At 35.3% G+C, this 23,018-nt stretch overlaps 4 protein-coding genes across 4 annotated transcripts; 3 read left to right on the top strand and 1 right to left on the bottom strand.

Moving 5' to 3' along the window:
* Positions 1-2,443: 2,443 nt before the first annotated feature.
* Positions 2,444-11,614, top strand: LOC9305078 (patatin-like protein 1). The gene is made up of 7 exons (XM_021016447.1): positions 2,444-2,658; positions 9,690-9,871; positions 10,074-10,260; positions 10,353-10,514; positions 10,617-10,919; positions 11,004-11,179; positions 11,262-11,614. Exons 1-7 carry the CDS (start codon positions 2,521-2,523, stop codon positions 11,347-11,349), a joined length of 1,236 nt encoding a protein of 411 aa, XP_020872106.1. The 5' UTR covers positions 2,444-2,520; the 3' UTR covers positions 11,350-11,614.
* A 2,094-nt stretch (positions 11,615-13,708) lies between these two features.
* Positions 13,709-15,978, top strand: LOC110226012 (patatin-like protein 1). The gene is made up of 7 exons (XM_021016446.1): positions 13,709-13,983; positions 14,208-14,389; positions 14,667-14,853; positions 14,948-15,109; positions 15,225-15,530; positions 15,625-15,800; positions 15,880-15,978. The coding sequence occupies exons 1-7, from the start codon at positions 13,846-13,848 to the stop codon at positions 15,965-15,967; spliced, it is 1,239 nt and encodes a 412-aa protein (XP_020872105.1). The 5' UTR covers positions 13,709-13,845; the 3' UTR covers positions 15,968-15,978.
* A 2,053-nt stretch (positions 15,979-18,031) lies between these two features.
* LOC9303046 (patatin-like protein 3) lies at positions 18,032-20,594 on the top strand. The gene is made up of 7 exons (XM_021019243.1): positions 18,032-18,422; positions 18,544-18,752; positions 18,830-19,016; positions 19,114-19,275; positions 19,366-19,668; positions 20,143-20,318; positions 20,418-20,594. The coding sequence occupies exons 1-7, from the start codon at positions 18,288-18,290 to the stop codon at positions 20,482-20,484; spliced, it is 1,239 nt and encodes a 412-aa protein (XP_020874902.1). The 5' UTR covers positions 18,032-18,287; the 3' UTR covers positions 20,485-20,594.
* Positions 20,450-22,656, bottom strand: LOC9305077 (methionine aminopeptidase 1D, chloroplastic/mitochondrial). Its single transcript, XM_002866927.2, has 9 exons — positions 22,471-22,656; positions 22,171-22,240; positions 21,832-22,060; positions 21,589-21,750; positions 21,457-21,498; positions 21,293-21,364; positions 21,124-21,203; positions 20,918-21,015; positions 20,450-20,839 (listed from the first exon to the last, which is right to left on the bottom strand). Exons 1-9 carry the CDS (start codon positions 22,574-22,576, stop codon positions 20,646-20,648), a joined length of 1,053 nt encoding a protein of 350 aa, XP_002866973.1. The 5' UTR covers positions 22,577-22,656; the 3' UTR covers positions 20,450-20,645.
* Positions 22,657-23,018: the final 362 nt, after the last annotated feature.

Raw genomic sequence — 23,018 nt, 5'->3', positions numbered from 1 at the left:
TTGTGTCAGTTTTCTTTTTCTAATAAAACAGAAGAAAATAAACAACAATACTTTTAATACAGTAGACCAACAGTAGTTATAATACTCTGAACAACAGCTTATTAAATCTACGACATTCAAAATTAGAACGAAGATTAACACGCATTAGTGATTATGCAAGTTAGCAAACGAATTCAAAAACTTATGGAAATATATCCAAGAGCATGCATTAATGCTACGTAGAAAATTTTGGTTAAGTTTATTAATCACGACACATGATGGATAGTAACTAAATGAAAGAACAAATAGGTTGAAAGAAAGCTATTGGGAAATAAATAAATGGACGAAGTTACATCTTTATCATAAAGGCTGGAGTGTCTCGTTGTGATAGAACAACTTAGATAAGGTAGGAGATGTAGTACTGTTGACTGTTGTCATTCGTCAACGTCAACTTCACTAATGATCACTAGTCCTTTCTAGAGAGGGTTTCATAATTTGCTAACGTAATTACAAATATTGGGCCTTAATGAGGCCCAAATATTGATGAAGCCCAATCTTTTAAAGTCGAAAAATATGGAAATACTATTATCAGTGTCAACACTCAACACACACTGTGAAAATAAACATAACCGGCAATCCTAAAAATTACGTTTGTGATCCAAATTACGATGATAAGCCTTGATAGGGAGGGAGGTTTGTGTCCTAGCAAATCCAAAAAAATTCAAACTCTATTATCAAAAAAAAAGTCAAAATAAATATAGTCTTGAATCTGTATGCAAATCTCGTTTGCTATGTTACGTTTTTGAACAGTCCACGAAAGACTCCTAAGACATGTTTACTAGTTTTTAAAAGTGGTTTTTGGTTTTTGGATTTTGGTTATTAAATTTTTGGTTTTTGGTTTTTTGCTATAAATATAAAAATTAATATAAAAATTTAAAAAATCAAAAATAAAACATAATCTTGTTGAAAAGGGAAGTTTTCCACAAAAACCTCCAAATTATGGTTTTTAGTTTCTTTATAAAACTTTGAAAAACTACTCAAAAACTAGTTTTCCTAAATTTTAGAGAATCTAATTTTTAAAAATCTTGAATGGTGAAAAATTAGATTTTCCCATAAACAAACATTCTATAATTACAATATTTTCTCGTAAAAGCTTATTACAGCTCAAACTCAGCGTTGATATTGTCTCTAAATTTACATTCTATAATTCCAAAGGGAATTAAATATATAAACTACAATCATGATTAGCATGCAGTACGTATATATTGAAAAGTCTGGCCAAATAATTTTATCTTTTAGAATATTATACTCCTTGTTTGAAAAATCGCTAGGCGCTAGTCGGGCGCTCGGCATGGGTCTAGCGATTAATCGGAAAATCGGATTAAAATCGGGGATTAATCGGGGATTAGTTTTAGGGTTATTTTAATATTTTAAAAACATATTAATCCAATATTATTTTTAAAATTGCAGTAAACACATAAAAATGTATTTTTGAGACAAATATTTATGATTTTTATTAAAATATGAACATAAATTATTGTAAAACATTACAAACTCCCAATTCAAATGATTGAATAACAAAAATAAAAAGTTTTTTTATACTGGCAATCTAAAAATAATCGGGGTATGTAAGATTAGGCGGGGAATAATCGGATTAGGCGGGGAATAATCGGATTAGGCGGAGAGTAATCGGGTGACTGATTTCTTTAAGGGATTAGTCATTAATCGAGGCGGATAGGGTGGGTCTAGCGATTAAGCGGGGAGTAATCGGGTCTAGGCGGGGATTTTTAGAACATGGATTATACTACACGTGAAGTTGAGGAGTATTATATAGGGTTATATCATCATATGATAAAATAAATTGTTGTTTGGTCGAAAACAAATTAAATGCAGAATGCTAACGTTAATTCATATTTAAATGCTTTGTTGGTTTTGGATTTGATTCGCTAATCCAAAATTTTGAAAAATGACTCAAAGCAAAAACACAGTTTTTACAGATTCTGTTAATCGAGCTGCATAGATTCACTGCCTAAGTTATAATTAGATGAAACAACATAAGAAACTCTTGCTAAAGGAGAGGAAAAACATTAAAAGAAAATCCTGAGATCATCATTCTCTCATTCAATTAACAGATGTCTTTAGAACTAGTCTGCATAGTGGATTCAAAAGGTTTATGTGTCGCAGCAAATAGTCAGTTTTTGGCTTTTATTCTTGATTTTATTGCAAAGTCCACGGACGAAAATATTTGTTTGTATTGCAACTATTTCTCGTAAATTAATTTAGCTTATGATGACAGCTTAAGATCGACGACCTAATTGATAATAGGGTACTATTACTTGCTATAAATTATCATATTCCAAAGAAAACATATATCAGCTATATATTATAATCCTTATTGTATGAAGAAAAGTCTGACCAAATAATTTTAAATCTATACAAATGAAATTGTGCATTTATTATATATATTGACCTCTATATGCAAAACTTCTACCACATTTCGATTTAAAATCTTGTAGCTCAAAAGAAGATCGATCAACCAATATGGAGAACGACTCGACCATCAAGAAAAACAAACCGCCATCGTGCGGCTCACTCGTAACCATCCTCAGCCTCGATGGTGGTGGAGTCAGAGGAATCATCGCCGGAGTAATCCTTGCCTATCTCGAAAAACAACTTCAGGTTTATAGATATATATATAATCAGTGGCGGACGTACGTGATTGATGGGAGGGGCAGCTGCCACCCTCAAAATTTTCAAGATTAGTGTAATTTTATATAGGTTTTGTTATAAACCATATAGATTGACTCCATAACCGGTCAATGACCTATTAGGGTTTTACCTTATTCTCTGTATCCTGCTATTATCCTTGTATATATATCCCATATCCTATTAATGAAAGACACAGTTTACAACACGTTATCAGCACGATAGCCTCTCACCCTGAAAGTTAAAAATTCCGAAACCCTAAATCTCTCTCACAAAAACCAAACCCAAAACCCTAGCCGTCTCTGTAAAACAAAATTCTAAACTCTATCGAGATAAGTTTTCTGTTCATATTTGTTTCTGCACGAATTTTGCACGGATTATCTGTTATCAATTCTGTCTGTATTCCTGCACGAATTTTGCACAGATGATCTGTTATCTATTCTGTCTGTAGTTTTGCACGAATTTTGCACAGATTATATGTTATCAATTTTGTCTGTATTTCTGCACGAATTTTGCACGGATTATTTGTTTTCAATTCTGTCTGTAGTTTTGCACGAATTTTGCACGGATTATATGTTATCAATTTTGTCTGTATTTCTGCACGAATTTTGCACAGATTATCTGTTGCCAATTCTGTCTGCAGATTTGCACAAATTTTGCACGGATTATTTATTATCAATCCTGTCTATATTTTTGTACGATTTATGCACGGATTATATGTTATTGATTCTGAACTGTTTTATGCAGTATATTACAGAAACCCTATTTTTTTTTTTACTAATGTAATAGCCATGTTTCCATGAGCAAAATTTTGAGTTTCTCAGGAATCAGGATTATATATATTGAGATTTTGTAGGAGGACCCAACCAGCTAAGAGACATAACGTTTTCCAATCTCCGTATCAGATCTCGGGTCTCTGTTTCAGTTCTCCAATTAAGATAAGTGCTATTTATTTATTATGCTTTATATACATGATCCAATTAAAGTTTGATAAGATAAAATTTGCATGAAAATTGGCACATGTGATTTGATTTATGATTGGAGAATTAATTGAGAAGTTAGTGAATGGAAAGATATTTAATGGCATGATAGATTGAATGTTTTAATATAAACCCTAGGTTAAACCGAAAGTAAACCGAAACCCTAAATCCTAGGTTAAACCGGTTTAATAAACCCTAAGTCACGGTTTAAGATCAAGTTTCCCATAAATAGAAAGTTCCATATAAGGAAAGTTTCCAGAAATAGAAAGTTTGTAAAATAGCAAGTTTCCCAAAATAAAAGGTTCCCTAAAATAGCAAGTTTCCCAAAATAGAAAGTTACCAAAATAGGGAACCCCTTCATAAGGAAATATTCCAAAACCCTAAAGTACACGTTTGTTTAGGATTTCTTTCTAGATGAGAAATAGAAAGTTTCCATAAATGGAAAGTTCCATATAAGGAAAGATTCCATAAATAGAAAGTTCCATACATAAAACCGAAATCCTAGCAAAAAAAAAAAAAACTCTAGTACTATAAATCGCGGATGCTAAAACCCTAAAACTGAACCGCGAAATCCTAATATCCTAATCTAGTATGATCCGATTGTTTGGTTGTTGCATACTAGATCAATCTTCTAGGGTTGATTTCATCCATATATATATAACATGATTGTTTAGAAAACACTTGCTGAAGACAAGCATGGCTCGGTCTTAAATAACGCATGACTTGGTCTAACCGATTACATGAGTTCTCATTTAACTCTATATATTATAGATATCAGAAATCAACTATTATGAATATGCGGCACTCAATGCCTCTGGTGACAATTATTTAAAATGGGCTTTGGACACTGAGATTGTCCTAAAGGAAAAAGGGCTTGGTGAATCTATTGTAGAAGGAAACAATGTCACCAGAAGAGAAAGATATAAGGCGATTACTGACATACGCCATCACCTCAATGAGAGTCTCAAAATCAGTACCTCACTATTAAGAATCCTCTGGACCTCAGGACAGAGTTGGAAAAAAAAAAAAAAAAAAAAAAAAATCAATATAACCACCAAAGAACGGTGCTATTACCCAAAAGCCCGATTCGATCGGGAGAATCTTAGATTCCAGGAATTCAAATCCATGAATGAGTATAACTCAGCACTATTTAAAATAGTGTCAATACTGAGATTCCGTGGTGAGGAAGTTACTGAGAATGACTTGCTAGAGAAAGCATTCTCGACCTTTCACACAAACAATATATTGCCTCAGCAACAATATTGTGAAAAAGGTTTTTACCACATATGCAAGTCTAAACTCTTGTTTTTGGGGAGGACTCCTTTGTAGAGTGCTAAGGAGTGAGGCTTTGGAGAAACCGTGATGAGAACATTGATTCTGATATGCTACTTGCTGAGCAAAACAATGAGTTATAAATAGTGAAATGAGACCTCCTGGTCCTACCCCATTATCAGAAGCCCGTTGGGCTGAAGAGCCTAAAGAGCCTAAAGAGCCTAAAGAGACTAAAGAGTCTAACCACGTCCAAAGAGATAAGTATCATGGCCACAGTCATGGTAAATGGAATGAACGTGGTAGAAGTGGAAATTATAATTTATATGATCAAGGAAACCATTCATATGGTTAAGGCCACCGACCCGACTTTGGTCGTAATCGAGGTAGGCCACGGTATACCCAAACCACAACACTCAAATAAACTTGTTTGCCACTGATGAGGAATGGGGAAACCATTGGACTAAGACGTGCATGACACCTAAGCATCTCGTTGATCTCTATCAAGAGAGTTTGAAAAGAATCAAGAAGCTCATTTAGTTCATCACGATGGTGAAGAAGATTTCGACCATGAGATAGATGATTATGAGAATTCAATAAACAAAATATCTAAAGACATGGTTCATTAGCCAAATTGCGGGTATAGCTAAATTTAGTGAAGGCTAAGGGTAGGCCCATGGCAGGCCCATATTCCCAAGGGCACGCATCCTCAAATGCTTCATATTCACCCAACTCAAAGGGGTTGTTGAGTTTCAAAGAAATGTGTTTGAATAGTTTCCACATTGAAACTAAGGGTGAAGGGAATAAAGGATTCCCATATATTACTAAGAGCACCCAAGACCATGAGAAGGTCTTAGAGACTATACCCGCGTCATAGACCTTTACTATGCCAAGGTCAATATGATAGAGGCTAATACAGTAAACAAAAGGGTTTACTGAGAAATTCACTAATGGCATGACCGGCTTGGCCAGCCTGGTTCTAACATGATGCGTAAAGCTGATATTAAAATAAAAAAGGCACACTCCTTAAGGACCTCACGTGTGTAGCATGTACACAAGGGAAACCCATACTAAGGTCATCACCAGTCAAAGCAACTAGAAACTTGGTGTTTGCTAGATTGCTGGCCCAGACCATAAGTCTGTGAGCCCACATACTTAAGACTATATGTCTAGATAATGCTGGTAAATTATATCTCAAGCGTTTTATGGCTACAGTATGTCCATGAGGGAGAGAGTAGTATACCCCGTGGCACATGTCCATACTTGAACTCATAGTAGCTGCTTGGGGACACACAATATTACATGCAACAAGAGCTTATACGCATCAGGCCATTCTAGTGAGCATAGATATTCCCCATCCCAATTGCTAACGGGTCATGAGCCAGACGTTTCCCATCTTAAGACATTTGGGTGTTCAGTCTATGTACCCATTGCACCACCACAGAGAGCAAATGATGGGACCTCAAAAGGGGATGGGAATATACGTTAAAAATGATTCTCCCACCATCATTATGTATCTCGAGCCAAAGGCCAGATACAAGGATTGTCATCTCAATGAATCCGTTTTCCCAACACTGGGTGGAGAGACTAACAAGCTGGTCAAAGAACTTATATGGAATCAAACATCTTTCACATGGCAAGATCCTCGGACTCCATTAGAGATCCAAAAGACTATATATCTGCAAAAGCTAGCTAAAACAGTTGCCAAGATTCCTATAATGACCCAAAGAGAGTAACAAAATTGTACATACCAGCTTGTAATGCACCAGTACGTATTGATGTTCACAAGGAACACAATCAAGTTGCTACAGAGGCTACAACACGTAAGAAACGTGGTAGACCCAAAAGGTTCCAAAGACAAGAACCCTCGGAAATCAAAGAAAGGTGCAAGGGAAACCGAGAAGGTTCAAGAAACCATAGACATGGCCGGCTAATAGACATAACCCTAAGGTACCAATCAATGAGATTTGGGACGCCAAACCTCAAGGTCCTGAAGGTGTAAAGAGATCTCTATAAACTATATCATGTCTACAATACAATGGAACCGAAAAGATGTCGACATAAATGATAATATATTTGCGCACAAGGTAGCAACTGAAATGAATGAGGATCAGGAGCCCACGTCTATACTAGAGTGCACTCAAAGACCTGATTGATTAAAATGGTACAAGACCATAAAACGTGGAGCTAAGAATCATTAAGAAGAAGAATGTGTTTGGTCCAATACGAAGGACACCATTCAATGTAAAGCCAGTAGGATAAATGAGTCTTTGTGATTATGTGAAATAAACATAGTGAAAGCGTGATATATCAAACACGGCTTGTCGCACAAGGATTCACACAAAGACCAGAAATAGAGGAGATATACTCCCCTGTGGTGGATGCTAAGACATTTAAATTTTTGCTAAGTCTGACTATATAAAAGAGAAAGATTTGCGGCTAATGGATGTAATGCCTGCATATTTATATAAGTCCACTGGATAATATATGAGATTACCAGAGGGTATTGAGCTCAAAGATAAGAAAGATTTTCGAGAACAGCACTGCATAAGGCTGGACAAATCCTTATATGGACTGAAACAAAGCGGACGTATGTGGTATAACCGGTTAAGCGAATATCTCATCAGAGAAGGCTATAAAAACGATCCGATCAGTCCATGTATTTTTATCAAGAAGTTTGCAAACAAAGGATTTGTAATCATAACAGTGTATATGAATGATTTAAACCTCTGGGTAATTGCCCAAACAGTTGAGTATATCTAAAGAAAGAATCTCAAATGAAAGACCTAGGCAATATTTAAGTTCTGTTTGGGATTACAACCTGAGTACGTGAATAATGGAATCCTTGTGCATCAAATGGCATACACTGAAAGAGTACTCAAGGAGATTTAATAAGGACCAGGCCCGCCCATTGACCAGGCCCAATGGTGGTGAGAAGCCTCAGATTGGATAGTGATCCATTCAGTCTGGAAATGCCATACCTCAGTGCCATAGAAGTTCTAATGAATTTGGCTAGACACACTAGACCAAACATTTGTTTTGCCGTGAGTCTTCTGTCTAAATTTAGTTCATGATCAACCCAAAGGCACTGGAAAGGTTTAAAGGAAGGTTTGATTAAGTTTTAAAGTCTATTCTTCCTGCGTTGTTTACTTGGGTTTATTCTATACTGATCTAACCAAAGAAGGACCAGTTTGCTTTGGTTTAGTTTGATTTACTAATGCAGGATATTCATAAGATCATATTATGGTATGGTCAATGAATAGGAACTATGTGTGGCTTGATCCCTTCCAAGGCTACGTAGGCAGCCTTCCTTAAGGCGCATCTACTACTACATCAAAGATCATCATATTTGAAGATAACGCAGCCTGTATTGCTCAACTCAAGGATGACTACACTAAGAGAGACCGGACGAAGCACATTTTGCCAAAGCTCTTATTCACTCATGAATTACAGAAGGACGGTCAGGTCAAAGTTCAACAGATCCGGTCAAGTGAGAATTCAGCCGACCTATTCACCAAATCATTGCCGACTTCAACGTTCCGGAAGCTCATTCATCAGATCGGGATGCGCGGACTTAAGGATCTACAGTGATGCTCAAATCAGGGGGAGTAATGCGTGTTGTACTCTTTTTCTTTCACCATGGTTTTGTCCCACTGGGTTTTCCTGGTAAGGTTTTAATGAGGCAACATTCCCCAGCGCATTATAGAGATCCCGGTTTAGTATCGGGCACGGTTATGTCTTCCAAGGGGGAGTGTTATAAACCATATAGATAGACTCCATAACCGGTCCATGGCCCGTTAGGGTTTTACCTTATTCTCTGTATCCTGCTATTATCCTTGTATATATATCCCCTATCCTATTAATGAAAGACACAATTTACAACAGGTTTTTAATTATGCCTCTGTTGATAAATTATTTTATGCCCCCTTAGTTTTAAATTTGTTGAAGCACATTAAAAAAATTAAATTATAGTATTACAAACTGAAAATGCACAAATTAAAAGCCCAATTAATTTTTCTTCTTCTGTATACAAGTCCATATAAACATACTTTAAAAGAATTAACCGAATATACTATTAATGATTTAGAAGATTTGTCTTTCTTAATTAAAAATAGGAAAAATAATTTGTTTTCACGAAAGCCCCCTCTTTTGTAATATTGATGTATCAACCTAATATGCTGCAACCTAGTCAAACTTTGATTGCGTTTGCCATCCTCATATGTAAATTCTCTAATCCATATATTTTCTTTGTTTCGAGATGCTATTGCCTGTGTTAAAAGGTTTTTTTTTTCTATAATAAACTAGTGAAGATAGCATCATTCAATCGATTTAGAAGTTAATTTCTAAGTGATTGTCTAGTATGTTATATGAAAAATAATTGTTTGAATCCTTTACTAACAAAATAGGGATACAAATATTTTCAATTTATCGGTGAGCTTAAGATACATTTGTTTTCTTTTTTTTGGTTAACTCTATTGCATTTTTTTCGTAAAACATGATCTTTAATATCTTTGCCCCTGGTAAAATTATTTTCTGGATCCGCCACTGTATATAATTCAGTAGAATGCAAATTACTAGATAGTAGATACGTATGATATGATCATAACTCGCTACGCGAATTTTATAGTACTTAAGTCCCAGCATCGATATATGATAACGAATTCATATATGATTCTTTACCATATAGTAACTGTACTTCACCAAAATTTTGTAGTTACTTTGTTAAAAATTAAAATTTTTTGTCGGTATATAAAGGAACTCGATGGAGAAAACGTGAGGCTAGCTGATTATTTCGACGTGATAGCCGGAACTAGCACCGGTGGTCTCGTGACGGCAATGTTGACTGCACCGGACGGGACTGGTCGACCTCGTTACGCTGCCAAAGACATTGTGCCGTTTTACCTTGAACACTGTCCCAAGATATTTCCCCAGCCCACGTAAGGAAATTATATTTCGCTATGTACTAGTTATCAAATAATTAAGAATTAGATACTTGTGTTTCTGTTCACTTTTGAGGAAGAAATCAAACCACCTTAGAACATGTGGGCATTCTTTACGTATTTGGTGTGCCAATTGTTTTTTTCTAATGATATTAAATTCCACGTAGCAATTGAAAAGACATTGTAATGAAAAATGCAGAGGCGTGCTTGCTCTGTTACCGAAGCTTCCAAAGCTTCTGTCTGGTCCAAAGTACAGCGGAAACTATCTGCGAACTCTAGTTGGTACGCTTCTTGGAGAGACAAAACTTCACCAGACACTCACAAACATTGTTATCCCTACCTTCGACATCAAGACACTTCAACCCACTTTTTTCTCCTCTTACCAGGTCTCTATTCTTAACATTACACACATTTATAGACTACAATCTAAAGCTCTTGTTTCAACCTAATTCACTAGTTGTTGGCTTTTTGTTTGAAGGCGTTGGCTGACCCTAGCTTGAACGTCAAGGTATCAGACATATGCCTCGGCACATCAGCTGCTCCCACTTTCCTTCCTGCTCATTACTTTTCCATCGAAGACAGTCAAGGAAAGACTAGGGAGTTTAACCTAGTTGATGGCGGGGTTACTGCTAATAACCCGGTACTGTCAAGAACGAAGAGATTACAAATAAATTGAAAAAAAACCTTATATAGTTTTAGTTTTTCGAAAATCTGAACTCTGTTATGTTTGGTTTTGTTATAGACTTTGGTGGCCATCACTGCCGTGTCAAAGCAGATTGTGAAGAATAATCCTGATATGGGTACGCTCAAGCCGTTAGGTTTCGACAAGTTTCTCGTTATATCGATAGGAACAGGATCTGCAAAAAAAGAAGAGAAGTACAGCGCAAAGAAGGCTGCAAAATGGGGAATCATATCTTGGTTATATGAAGATGGATCTACTCCGATATTAGACATTACCATGGAATCAAGCCGCGACATCGTCCATTATCATAGCTCTGTTTTGTTTAAAGCCCTAGAATCTGAAGACAAGTACCTCAGAATCGATGTAAGAGCTACATATAAATATATCCCAAATTTGTGATTGATCGTTTAATTGACTCGATTGTTTATGTATGAAAATCCGTTGCAGGATGATACATTGGAAGGAGATGTAAGTTCTCTGGATCTATCGACAAAGTCTAACTTAGAGAAACTTATAAAGATTGGAGAGAAGATGCTGACAAAAAGAGTCGTGCAAATGAACATCGACACTGGTGTATATGAACCTGTTACTGAAAATGTTACCAATGATGAACAACTAAAGAGGTGATTAATAAGTTTCAAATGTTTTTATCCATGTATCAGTTTCTTGGATAGTAATCTCCTTCTTTGATATTTGTTAATTTAGGTTTGCGAAAATCCTCTCGGACGAAAAGAAATTAAGGAGACTGAGGAGCGACACGAAGATGAAAGATCCACCAAACGGATCACCATAGATCAAATAAAACGAAATACAGCCTGAAAAATCACTCATGCTTTTGTGTGAAATTATTTACTGTGCAAGATGAGATTGTTATTTTGTTTAAAGCTGATGATATTGTGTGTGTTGCTCAGCGAATTCTCTTAACGCCTTGTTGTTTTTTTTTTTGTTTTTTTTGGGTGTTTATGATTCAATTATTTTCGGAATTGAAAAAAAATAAATATAAATTTTACAAATTAAGTAACGAGTAGTAACGGTCTAACGGACTTTTCCGGATTACATATTTGCTTGACCTAAAATATATCTTGTTCATTCTCATCGTACATTGTTAAAAAAAAAAAATTAGAAATAAGATATTCTTCCTCAATGTTTTTCCTCAGGCATGATCACCAATTGAAGTTCATATGTGTTAAAAAGATATATACAGTATCTGTCTAAAGTCAATAGTTATTCACTAACACGCACTAGAGATTATGCAAGTTAGCAAACGAATTCAAAAACTTATGGAAATATATCCACGAGCATGCATTAATGCCTATTCCAAACTCGAGATAAGCAGAGTGGTAGTCCATAAAGGGCCTAACCGTTAACACGGTGGACCAGTCCACTATGTAGCACCTCGGTGCATTCCTGCCGGAGCCGACCGGATAGCCGATAGGGTTTATCAAAAAAAAAAAAAAAATTTGGTTAAGTTTATTAATCATGAGTTCATGACACATGGTAGATAGTAACTAAATGAAAGAACAAATAGGTTGAAAGCTATTGGGAAATAAATAAATGGACAAAGTTGCATCTTTATCATAAAGGCTGGAGTGTCAATAGAACAACGAAGATAAGGAAGGAGATGTAGTACTGTTGTCATTCGTCGACGTCAACTTCACTAATGATCACTAGCTAGTCCTTTCTTTTTAGTTTTTAGAGAGTTTCATAATTTGCTAACTTAATTACAAATATTGGGCCTTAATTTGAAACCCACATAGAGGCCCGAGTATTGATGAAGCCCAATAGTTTAAAGTCGGAACGTAAATACTATATTGTCACAATCATCAATCCTAAAAAAGTAAAAATTACGTTTGTGATCCAGTTTATGATAAGATGAAACAACAGAAGCTAATCTGATATCATCTTCTATGACAGGTGTTACTTAGAACAAGTTTGGATAGGGAGGGAGATATGTGTCCTAGCAAATCCAAAAAAATCAAACTCTATTATCAAAAAGTCAAAAATAAATTTTTAGTCTTGAATCTGTTATGCAGATCTCGTTTGCTATGTTTTTGGACAGTCTACGAAAGAATTCTTAGTTAATTAATATTATCTATTACAATATTTTCTCCTAAATTAAGCTTATATGTGACAGCTCATGCTCAGCGTTGATATTGTCTCTACATTTACATATTCTATGATTCCGAAGGGAATTAAATATATAAACTACAATCATGATTGGCACGAAATGTACGAAGAAAAGTCTGACCAAATAATTTTATCCTACACGTGAAGACTTGAAGTTGATATGTAGTTATGTACTAATATATCACCAAATGATATAATAAGTTGGTGTTGGGGTCGAGAAAGCGTGCTTGCATGCTATAATGCTAACGTTGATTCATATTTAAATGCTTCGTTGGTTTTGGATTTGATTCGCTAATTAACCCAAAATTTTGAAAATGACTCAAAACAAACATACAGTTTTTAACAGATACTATATATTCTGTTGATCGAGCATGCAGAGATTCACCGTATATTGACTTTTTCGAAAAACTTCAATATTTCGCTGATAAACCATATAACCCACGCACGTATTATGGCTTTTACTAATTAAGACACTAGTTAAGTGATTCCTAACATTTAGGTTTTCTCTAATGTAAATAGATAACTGATCTCCAAGCAAAACAAATAACTCACTAGTCGTGATTCGTGACATTTTTGTTTCCAGTCAAATTGAATACAATTTAAAAAAAAAAAAAATCGGTGTAAGAAAATTTGATGAAACAACATAACTAGAGACTCTTGCTAAAAAGGAGAGGAAAAACAATAAAAGCAAATCTTGAGATCATCTTTGACAGATGTCTTTAGAACAAGTCTGAATAGTGGATTCAGAAGGGAAATGTGTCGCAGCAAATCCAAAAAATCCAAACTCAGGTTTTGAAACTTTAGGATGCAGATCTTCGCTTGGCTGTTATTCTTTATTGCAAAGTCCACGAAAGAAAATATTCGTCTCGTAATTTAATTAAGCTTATGACAGCTCAAGCTCGATGACATAATTGATATTTGTTCCGTACTAGTATAAATTATCATATTCAAAGGAAAAATATATTAATTAGCTATATATAATCCTTATTCGCACGAAATGTATGAAGAAAAGTCTGACCAAATTTTTTTTGTCGTTTTTTTTTTTTGAAGTCTATACGAATTAATGAGTGCATTTATCTATATATGTTGAACTCTAAATCCAAAACTTTAACCAAATTTCAATTTATAATCTTCTAACTCAAAAGAAGATCTATCAACTATTATGGAGAACAGCTCGTCCTTCAAGAAAAACAAACCGCCATCGTGCGGATCACTCGTAACCATCCTCAGCATCGACGGCGGTGGAGTTAGAGGAATTATCGCCGGAGTGATCCTTGCCTATCTCGAAAAACAACTTCAGGTTTATATCTATTTCAGTAGAATGCAAAATTACTAGATTGAAGATACATATAGTAAGATCAGAACTCGTACTAATTACCATGCGAATTTTATAGTAGTTAAGACCTTGCATCGATTTATGATCATGAATTCATATTTGATTCTTTACCAGATAGTAATTAAACTTCATCTTTTCTTTCGTAGTTATTTTTTTGAAAAATTAAAATTTTCTCGGTATATATATAGGAACTCGATGGAGAAGACGTGAGGCTTGCTGATTACTTCGACGTGATAGCTGGAACTAGCACCGGTGGTCTTGTGACGGCGATGTTGGCTGTACCGGACGGGACCGGTCGACCTCATTTCGCGGCCAAAGACATTGTGCCGTTTTACCTTGAACATTGTCCCAAGATATTTCCCCAGCCCACGTAAGGAAATTATATTTCACTATATAGTACCGGTATTTCTGTTTAGAATAGAAAACCTTTCTGTTCACATTTCGAAAATAGTAAATCTTATTTGAAAAAATTTAAGGAATGAATCAAACCAGTAAAAATTGAAAGTTTTTTTGTACTTATAGAACAAGTGGGCGTTGTTACGTGTTTGATGTCCCACATAAGAATTGTGTTTTTCTTAATGAACATTGGCACATATATATTAAATTCCACGTAGCAATTGAAAAAGACATTCTAATGAAAAATGCAGAGGCGTGCTTGCTCTGTTACCGAAACTCCCAAAGCTTCTGTCTGGTCCAAAGTACAGCGGAAAGTATCTGCGAAATCTACTAAGTAATCTTCTTGGAGAGACAAGACTTCACCAGACACTCACAAACATTGTTATCCCTACCTTTGACATCAAGAAACTTCAACCCACCATTTTCTCCTCTTACCAGGTCTCTATTCTTTACACAACACACATATAAATTCTTGTTTTAACCAAATTAATTAACAAACTTAATTAGTTCACTTTTTGTTTTTGGTTTGAAGCTGTTGGCTGACCCTGGCTTGGATGTCAAGTTATCAGACATATGCCTCGGCACATCAGCTGCTCCCACTTTCTTTCCTCCTCATTACTTTTCCAATGAAGACAGTCAAGGCAAGAAGACGGAGTTTAATCTCGTTGATGGCGCGGTTACTGCTAATAACCCGGTACTGTCAAGAACCAAGAGAATACAAAGAAATTGATAAAACCTTAGTTTTAGTTTTTTTTTTTTTTAATCAAAACAGAACTAACTCCGTTGTGTTGTGTTTGTTTTTTTTATAGACTTTGGTGGCCATGACTGCTGTGTCTAAGCAGATTTTGAAGCACAATCCTGATATGGGTAAGGAGCTCAAGCCGTTAGGTTTCGACCAGTTTCTCGTTATATCGATAGGAACAGGATCTACAAAAAAAGAAGAGAAGTACAGTGCAAAAAAGGCTGCAAAATGGGGAATCATATCTTGGTTATATGACGATGGATCTACTCCTATATTAGACATTACCATGGAATCAAGCCGCGACATGATCCATTATCACAGCTCTGTTGTGTTTAAAGCCCTACAATCTGAAGACAAGTATCTCAGAATCGATGTAAGAGCTACATATAAACATATCTATGTATGTCCTGATTTCTGATTGATCGTTTAATTGACTCGATTGTTTTATATATGAAAATTAACTGCAGGATGATACATTGGAAGGAGATGTAAGCAATATGGATCTAGCGACAAAGTCTAACTTAGAGAATCTTAAAAAGATTGGAGAGAAGATGCTGACAAACAGAGTCGCGCAAATGAACATCGACACTGGTGCATATGAACCTATTACTGAAAATATTACCAATGATGAACAACTAAAGAGGTGATTAATAAGTTTCAAATGTTTTTATCCAGTTTCTTGGATAGCAAGTAATCTCCTTCTTTGATATTTGTTAATTTAGGTTTGCGAAAATCCTCTCGGACGAAAGGAAATTAAGGAGACTGAGGAGCGACACGATGATGAAAGATCCACCAAACGGATCACCATAGATCAAATAAAAGGAAATACAGCCTGAAAAATCACTCATGCTTTTGTGTGAAATTATTTACTGTGCAAGATGAGATTGTTATTTTGTTTAAAGCTGATGATATTGTGTGTGTTGCTCAGCGAATTCTCTTAACACCTTGTGGTTGTTCTTTTTTTTTTTGGGTGTTTCTGATTCAATTATTTTCGGAATCGAAAAAAAATAAATATAAATTTTACAAATTAAGTAACGAGTAGTAACGGTCTAACGGACTTTTCCGGATTACATATTTGCTTGACCTAAAATATAACTTGTTCATTCTCATCGTACATTGTTAAAAAAAAAAATATTAGAAATAAGATATTCTTCCTCAATGTTTTTCCTCAGGCATGACCACCAATTGAAGTTCATATGTGTTAAAAGATATATACAGTATATGTCTAAAGTCAATTGTTATTAAAAACTGGCATTTTTAATTAATTGAACAAAAGAATGAGAGCGTTTTGTAACAATGGAATTAACCATTACAAGAGATTTCACAAAAGGAAAAAAAAAAAAAAACTAAATGAACCCTTTTAAGAGGGTAATTAATTTCCCTGTTACGTGGATTAAACTGGGAACGGTCGAGTTATGCAATTAATTCTTCACGTATCAATTTAGTGAACCTCTATAAATCAAGTTAGTCAATCACTATACCATCATCATGTTGGGGAAAAGTTATTAATCTCTATCTACATTCATATATAAAACTTTGGTCAAATGAAGCACCAAATAGAGTGGACAACTTTAAAATTATATTATCTTATACTTCGTCATATTTGATGATTATATATACACACTTGTAACGTTCTTAAGAGGATGTTTAGTGTTACAAGCTCTTGACTCTTTCAAGACCAGTTTGCACAAAAAAAATACAAAGAGACTCTTTCAAGACCCGGGGACAAACATAATTGTTCATAAACAAAATCAAATATGCATGTTACACGCCAAATAAAATATTAATCATACAGCTAATTGCAGAACTGCTTGATTAAATATAAATTTTGTTCTTCAACGAAACAGAAAAATATAATTTCTGTAAAAGGTCAAGCCAAGGAAACGAGATACGTGAGGAATTGCATAAGAGGGTGTGAATGGGTAAGATATATAATATTGGAGGATTAGATTTGTATATTTTTTTACTTAACACGGAAAACATTTGACAGATTCTCTACTACTTTTGACAGAAAATGATTATTGTAAATTGATTTATTTCCTGGGTTTAAAAGTTGGTGGAACTTCGATATTATCAATAAAAAAATGAGAAAACTATATTTACTTTCAAGTATGAAAAAACTATATTTTGCCTTGAATTTATTTCAAATCAAAATATATTGAATAATTGTAGACTTCGATTAAATATGATCACAAAACTAATGCATTGAGAGAAAACTAATTAGCGAGCATATGGGTCTATTAATTGTAGACTAACCGTAACCATTTAAAATCCATAATTTAGGCCACTTTTATTGCCTCGAGTAACGGTTACATTTGCTTTGGAAGTATGATTCTCGTTGTCTCTGAACGTAAATTATTGGACAACCACATAGTATATATTTTCAGCGAAGTTGCCTAGTTCTGAGATCTCAGTTCTTTTAGTTATGTATCTTATATAATTATTATAAGAAACCGGATTTAAAACTCAAACCAAAAACATTGTATCAAAATTAATCCAACTTCAGGATGGTAACCTAAAAAAATCGTCAAAGAACAATAAAGAGGAGTTATAGATTACTCTTCAAATTTTCTAAGCACTGAGGAATAAATAAATCCCACACGATAAAAAGATGAAATTGTCCAAAAGTATTATCTTGTACTATTTTTTATATAGAACATTTAAAATATATACTTATTTGTCCAGGTGACTTCTGCTACTAATTTGTGTTAGTTGTTTTTGTTTTGGAAAGAACAGCTGTCATCTACACCTTTTTTTAATATAGAAGTTTATGTGTAACATGACATGCTCTAAAGTAATTACGATCCACAAGTGTAATGGGGCGTGAGAGTGATGAACACGACATCCCAACCAAGAAACTGGTTCAAAAACATCCAAACACTATGTGATGGATGTGTGTATGGGCATGCATAACATAGTGTTATATATAGACTCCCTAATCTACTGATATCTCTTTCAGTCTTTCTATATATATATATATATGTAACGGTAGTTCTGATGTTTCATCACATTTATCACCATCTCTATCTTGAAAGGAGAAAAAAAATATTAATCACTAACCAAAATAGATTTGATCGAAGTTATACAAATAAACCTTGATTGAGATTATAAAGGAGAAGAGTGTAAAAGCATGGATACAGAGAGAACAGTCGCTTGTCTTCCTCCTTCTTACGGACAACTTGTCACCATTCTTAGCATCGATGGTGGTGGGATCCGTGGGATCATTCCCGGCACAGTCTTGGCTTACCTCGAATCACAACTGCAGGTATATGCACGAACGGATTCTATATTGAAGATTTTGTGCCAATTTTATATCGATTTATTTAAAATTATAGTGGAGTAAAAGTCACAAAATCATTTAATTTAAGGTGAATACTTTTAAACAGGAATTGGATGGTGAGGAGGCAAGGCTTGTAGATTATTTCGATGTCATCTCAGGGACAAGCACCGGAGGTTTGATAGTGGCGATGTTGACCGCACAAGACGAAGACCAAAGCGATGGCCATAGCCGCACCCGCAACCGCCCTTTGTTTGAGGCCAAAGAAATCGTTCCTTTTTATGTCAAACATTCTCCCAAAATCTTCCCACAGCCACGGTATGGTTCTTAATCCGATTCATGAGAGTCTTACGTACGTAGTTGTATAATTAAAAGTAGCGTTTTCGGATGTGCAGAGGGATCTCTGGTTGGGGTGAAAACTTGGTGAGACTTGTACGAGGACCCAAGTTCAACGGGAAATACCTTCATGAATTAGTTGAAGGTTTCTTGGGCGACAGAAAACTATCTCAATCTTTGACAAACGTTGTCATACCTTGCTTTGACATCAAGAAACTCCAACCAGTTATCTTCTCTTCTTACCAGGTAACACGAATTATCAATCCGTCTACATAAATATATATTCGTGCAATTGCATCACAGGTATATACATTGATCGAATCTCATAAATACATATATATAGGCGGTGAATAATCAAGCTATGAACGCGAAACTATCAGACATATGTATAAGCACATCTGCCGCACCAACTTATTTTCCGGCTCATCGGTTCACCAACGAAGACAGTGAAGGGAAAAAACATGAATTCAACCTCATTGATGGTGGTATCGCTGCCAATAACCCGGTAAATCTGAAAACCCTAAATCTGAAAACCCTAACTTGTTCAGTACTATTGACCAGTCATGTGGATGTGGTGTTTCCTTCTTTTTTCCAGACGTTATGTGCTATTGCGGAAGTGACAAAGCAGATAATTAAGAAGAATCCAGCAATGGGAGACATAAGCCCATTGGATTTTACGAGGTTTTTGGTGATATCGATTGGGACAGGTTCGATTAAGAATCAAGAAAAGTACAATGCGAAAATGGCGTCGAAATGGGGATTGATCTGTTGGATCATTGAAAATGGATCAACTCCAATTCTTGACTGTTACAGTGAAGCAATACATGACATGGTTGACTACCAAAGCTCTGTCGTCTTTCAAGCTCTTCGTTCCGAGAAGAATTATTTACGTATCGATGTGAGTTTCTTCCTTAATTAGGGTTCGACCTGTCACATTTCGATTTCATACTAATTAGTAACCATAATTGCAGACTAAATTAACTCTTTTGGTTTTGTTCAACTAAATTATAGATTGTATATCATTTTTGCTATTGAATTTACTAAAAGTCTGCAGCTTAGGTATTAAATTTGGTAATTACTTATATCCCACGCTAATGAAAGAAACTTCATGGTTAACGAAACTCGATACTTTATTTGTTGTTTTGTACTTTGAATTGTTCAAAATTCCGATTTTTGGCCATAAAAAGTTATGTTTTATCTTATAAACAAATGCTAAAAAGATTTCTTGTAAAGGTTGGTAACATATATGGTATTTTCTTGTACGAAACATTAATCTCATAAATTAAGTGCTATTGGTCAGTGAAAGGTCAATTTTATTGACCAAAAATATAAATTAATTTAGAAAATTTAATTGTTTTTTTTCCTATTACAGGACGATTCGTTGAAGGGTGACTTAGGTTCGGTGGACATTTCGACAGAAAAGAACATGGAAGGTCTTGTTGAAGTTGGTGAAGCTTTATTAAAGAAGAGAGTCTCTCGTGTCAATCTCGAAACTGGCCATTATCAACCTATCTCTGAAAATGTGACTAATGAAGAAGCTCTCAAAAGGTTTAATAACTTTTTATCTGAAACAGAAAAACTCATAAATTATTACTTAAGCATAACAATAGTGGATTTAATCAGTAAAATACTGCCTAATTATTACAGGTTTGCAAAAGTTCTGTCAGAAGAAAGGAAACTCAGGGAATCAAGATCTCCTAAACTCAAGATCTGAATTTTTTACTTGTCCCAAAATTAATGTATCTGTGTTTGTGTGACTAGTTAACTACAAATTAAGTTTGCTTGTGAGCAAAAGAATATTTGAATAAGAATATGATTCTTACATACCTTATGGCTTTGGGTTCCATTCCAATAAGATCAATTTAAGATTCATTTTTAACAGTTGGTTAGAATCTCAGCACCATCTTTGGTTATAAGAATCGTATGCTCGAATTGCGCAGAGAGGCTTGCATCTTCCGTTACCACGGTCCAGTTATCATCCCACATTACCGGGTTTCTGCTTCCTATCGTAAGCATTGGTTCTATGGTGAAAGTTTGATTCAAGACCATACGCCCAGCTTCATTGTTCCCTGTTTTGAAGAAATTCAGAAACTATGTGAATGGCCACAAAGCAGTAACTTGATGTCTGAGTTTTAGAACAAACTTACGGAAATGTAGAACAACTGGATCTGCGTGGAAGACGCTGCCAACCCCATGGCCTACAAATTGTCGAACAACCCCATATCTATGTTTATCTGCAAGATCACTTCATAAGCACAAATGTATTTTTATGTCAGAAGATTTGATTTTTCATTGTCAGATGAGAAATCCATCAAATATAAGATTAAATTTTTCGAAGAAATCGGTCTCTTACTGAATGATTTTGCCGATTTTCTTGTACTCAACTCCAGGACCACATATTGATATAGCTTTGTCAAGAGACTCTTTTGTCACCTAGAACACATTCCAAGTATCAAACTTTATCAGAAACATGATTTTTCCCTAGACGACAGAAATGGAACTGTTTAGGTTAAACATTATACCTCGACTAGCTTTTTAGCCTTCTCGTCAACATTTCCACAGAAGAAAGTTGCTGAAGTATCACCATGATAACCCTGCATTCGACATAAGTATCTATAGTATAGAGTAAACTCAATTTACTTGGACTAGTGAAGAATCGGAAATACGCAAAAGAAGAAAAGTTTACATTCAAATAAACTGTGACATCGATGTTGATTATATCCCCATCCTGCCAAAGTACAACATACATTATTAGGATTCGTAAGGGACAGAGATAAAAGTATGTTTAGCCCTAGAAACACCTTTATAAAAAGCGCACCTCAAGTGGTCTTGAATCTGGTATTCCATGGCAAATGCATTCATTCACAGATGTGCAGACACTCTTCGGGAAACCTCCATAACCAAGAGGCGAAGGATACGCTCCATTCTCGATAATCATATTGTGAACCGCTTCATCGATTTCATCTGTGGTTACGCCTGGCTGCCAAACAGAAAAAAATATGATGATTGATAGAGCATTACAAAACTTCAAATGCAACAGAAAGTATTAAACTTTCCTCACCTTAACCAAAGTCCCAGCGTATTCTCGAACCTTAGCTGCAAGTCTTCCGGAAGCTCTCATGCATTCAATACCTTTCTTATCATGAATTTCAAGTCCACTTGAGATTCCGGGAGCTTTAAAAGAATCAACATATGGAGGTTTTGTTATATGGTCCGGGACAGGACGACGAGGAGATACATTTCCAGGTCTCAGACGTTTTCTCTTGCCATCAATAATTTCATCTTCATTTCTTTAAACAGCAACAAGAAAGTGAAAATTAATACACCATTCTCTGCTAAACAGAGTCCACATAACTCAAAAGTAAGCTAAATTATAAGACACTAACAAAGATCATAATACCTTCTATTAAACAAGAGATTGGTTAATCCAGAAAAGGTTCTTGATAATTGCATCGAAACATGTCTTCTTCCTGCTCAAATTGAGAAAATTCCCACATTGATTTCGTTTCAATTAAAATGCTCTGTTTTTTTCTTGGGTTAGCTTAAAACTCTTCATAAACTCATCTATGAATCAAAATAGCAATATGGGTACTCGAAAGTCTTGATCTTTTTTTTGTAAAATCTGCTCAACTAGAAATACACATCAATAAAAACTAGTAGCAGTAGCAGAAGAAGTAGATTATGAAAAAGAAAGAAGAACCTAAATCGAAGCGAAAGAGATGAATAAGTGGTTGCGTTGATCGAATAGAATGGTTGCCGAGAAAGGAAGAGATGAGTCTAGGTTGCAGAGATTGCACGCCCGCCATTTGTGCTTTCTCGGCGAGCTTTTTGTTATCCGCTTCGCCGTCTTCTTCGTCCTCACACAATTCAATTTTACAAGCTGCTTCCATTCGTAATGGGCCAAAACTTAAAACGAATATGGGCTTTTTTTTAACTTGAGCCCTAACTTAAAACAAAAAAAGCCACGTGTTAAAAACATATAAAGTCAAAACACGAGTTTGACTGTTTGAGTATGCTTGGTCATACTCTCTCAAACAAAACAGAGTTAAAACAAAACCCGATGTCGAATTCCGGCGCCGGCGAAGAGCCACCGCGTACGAAGAAATTGAAGCTGTCTTCTCTTCCGTCTACGTCTGAATTCTCTTCTTTACCAGATGAGATCGTGCTGAGTTGTTTGGCCCGCGTACCAAGATCAGACTATGCATCCTTATCGCTCGCTTCCAAGTGTCTCCGCTCTATAGTGGTTTC

Source organism: Arabidopsis lyrata (assembly GCF_000004255.2).
Source record: "Arabidopsis lyrata subsp. lyrata unplaced genomic scaffold ARALYscaffold_7, whole genome shotgun sequence".
Lineage (NCBI taxonomy): Eukaryota > Viridiplantae > Streptophyta > Magnoliopsida > Brassicales > Brassicaceae > Arabidopsis > Arabidopsis lyrata.
This window is presented reverse-complemented; position numbering and strand designations above follow the sequence as displayed.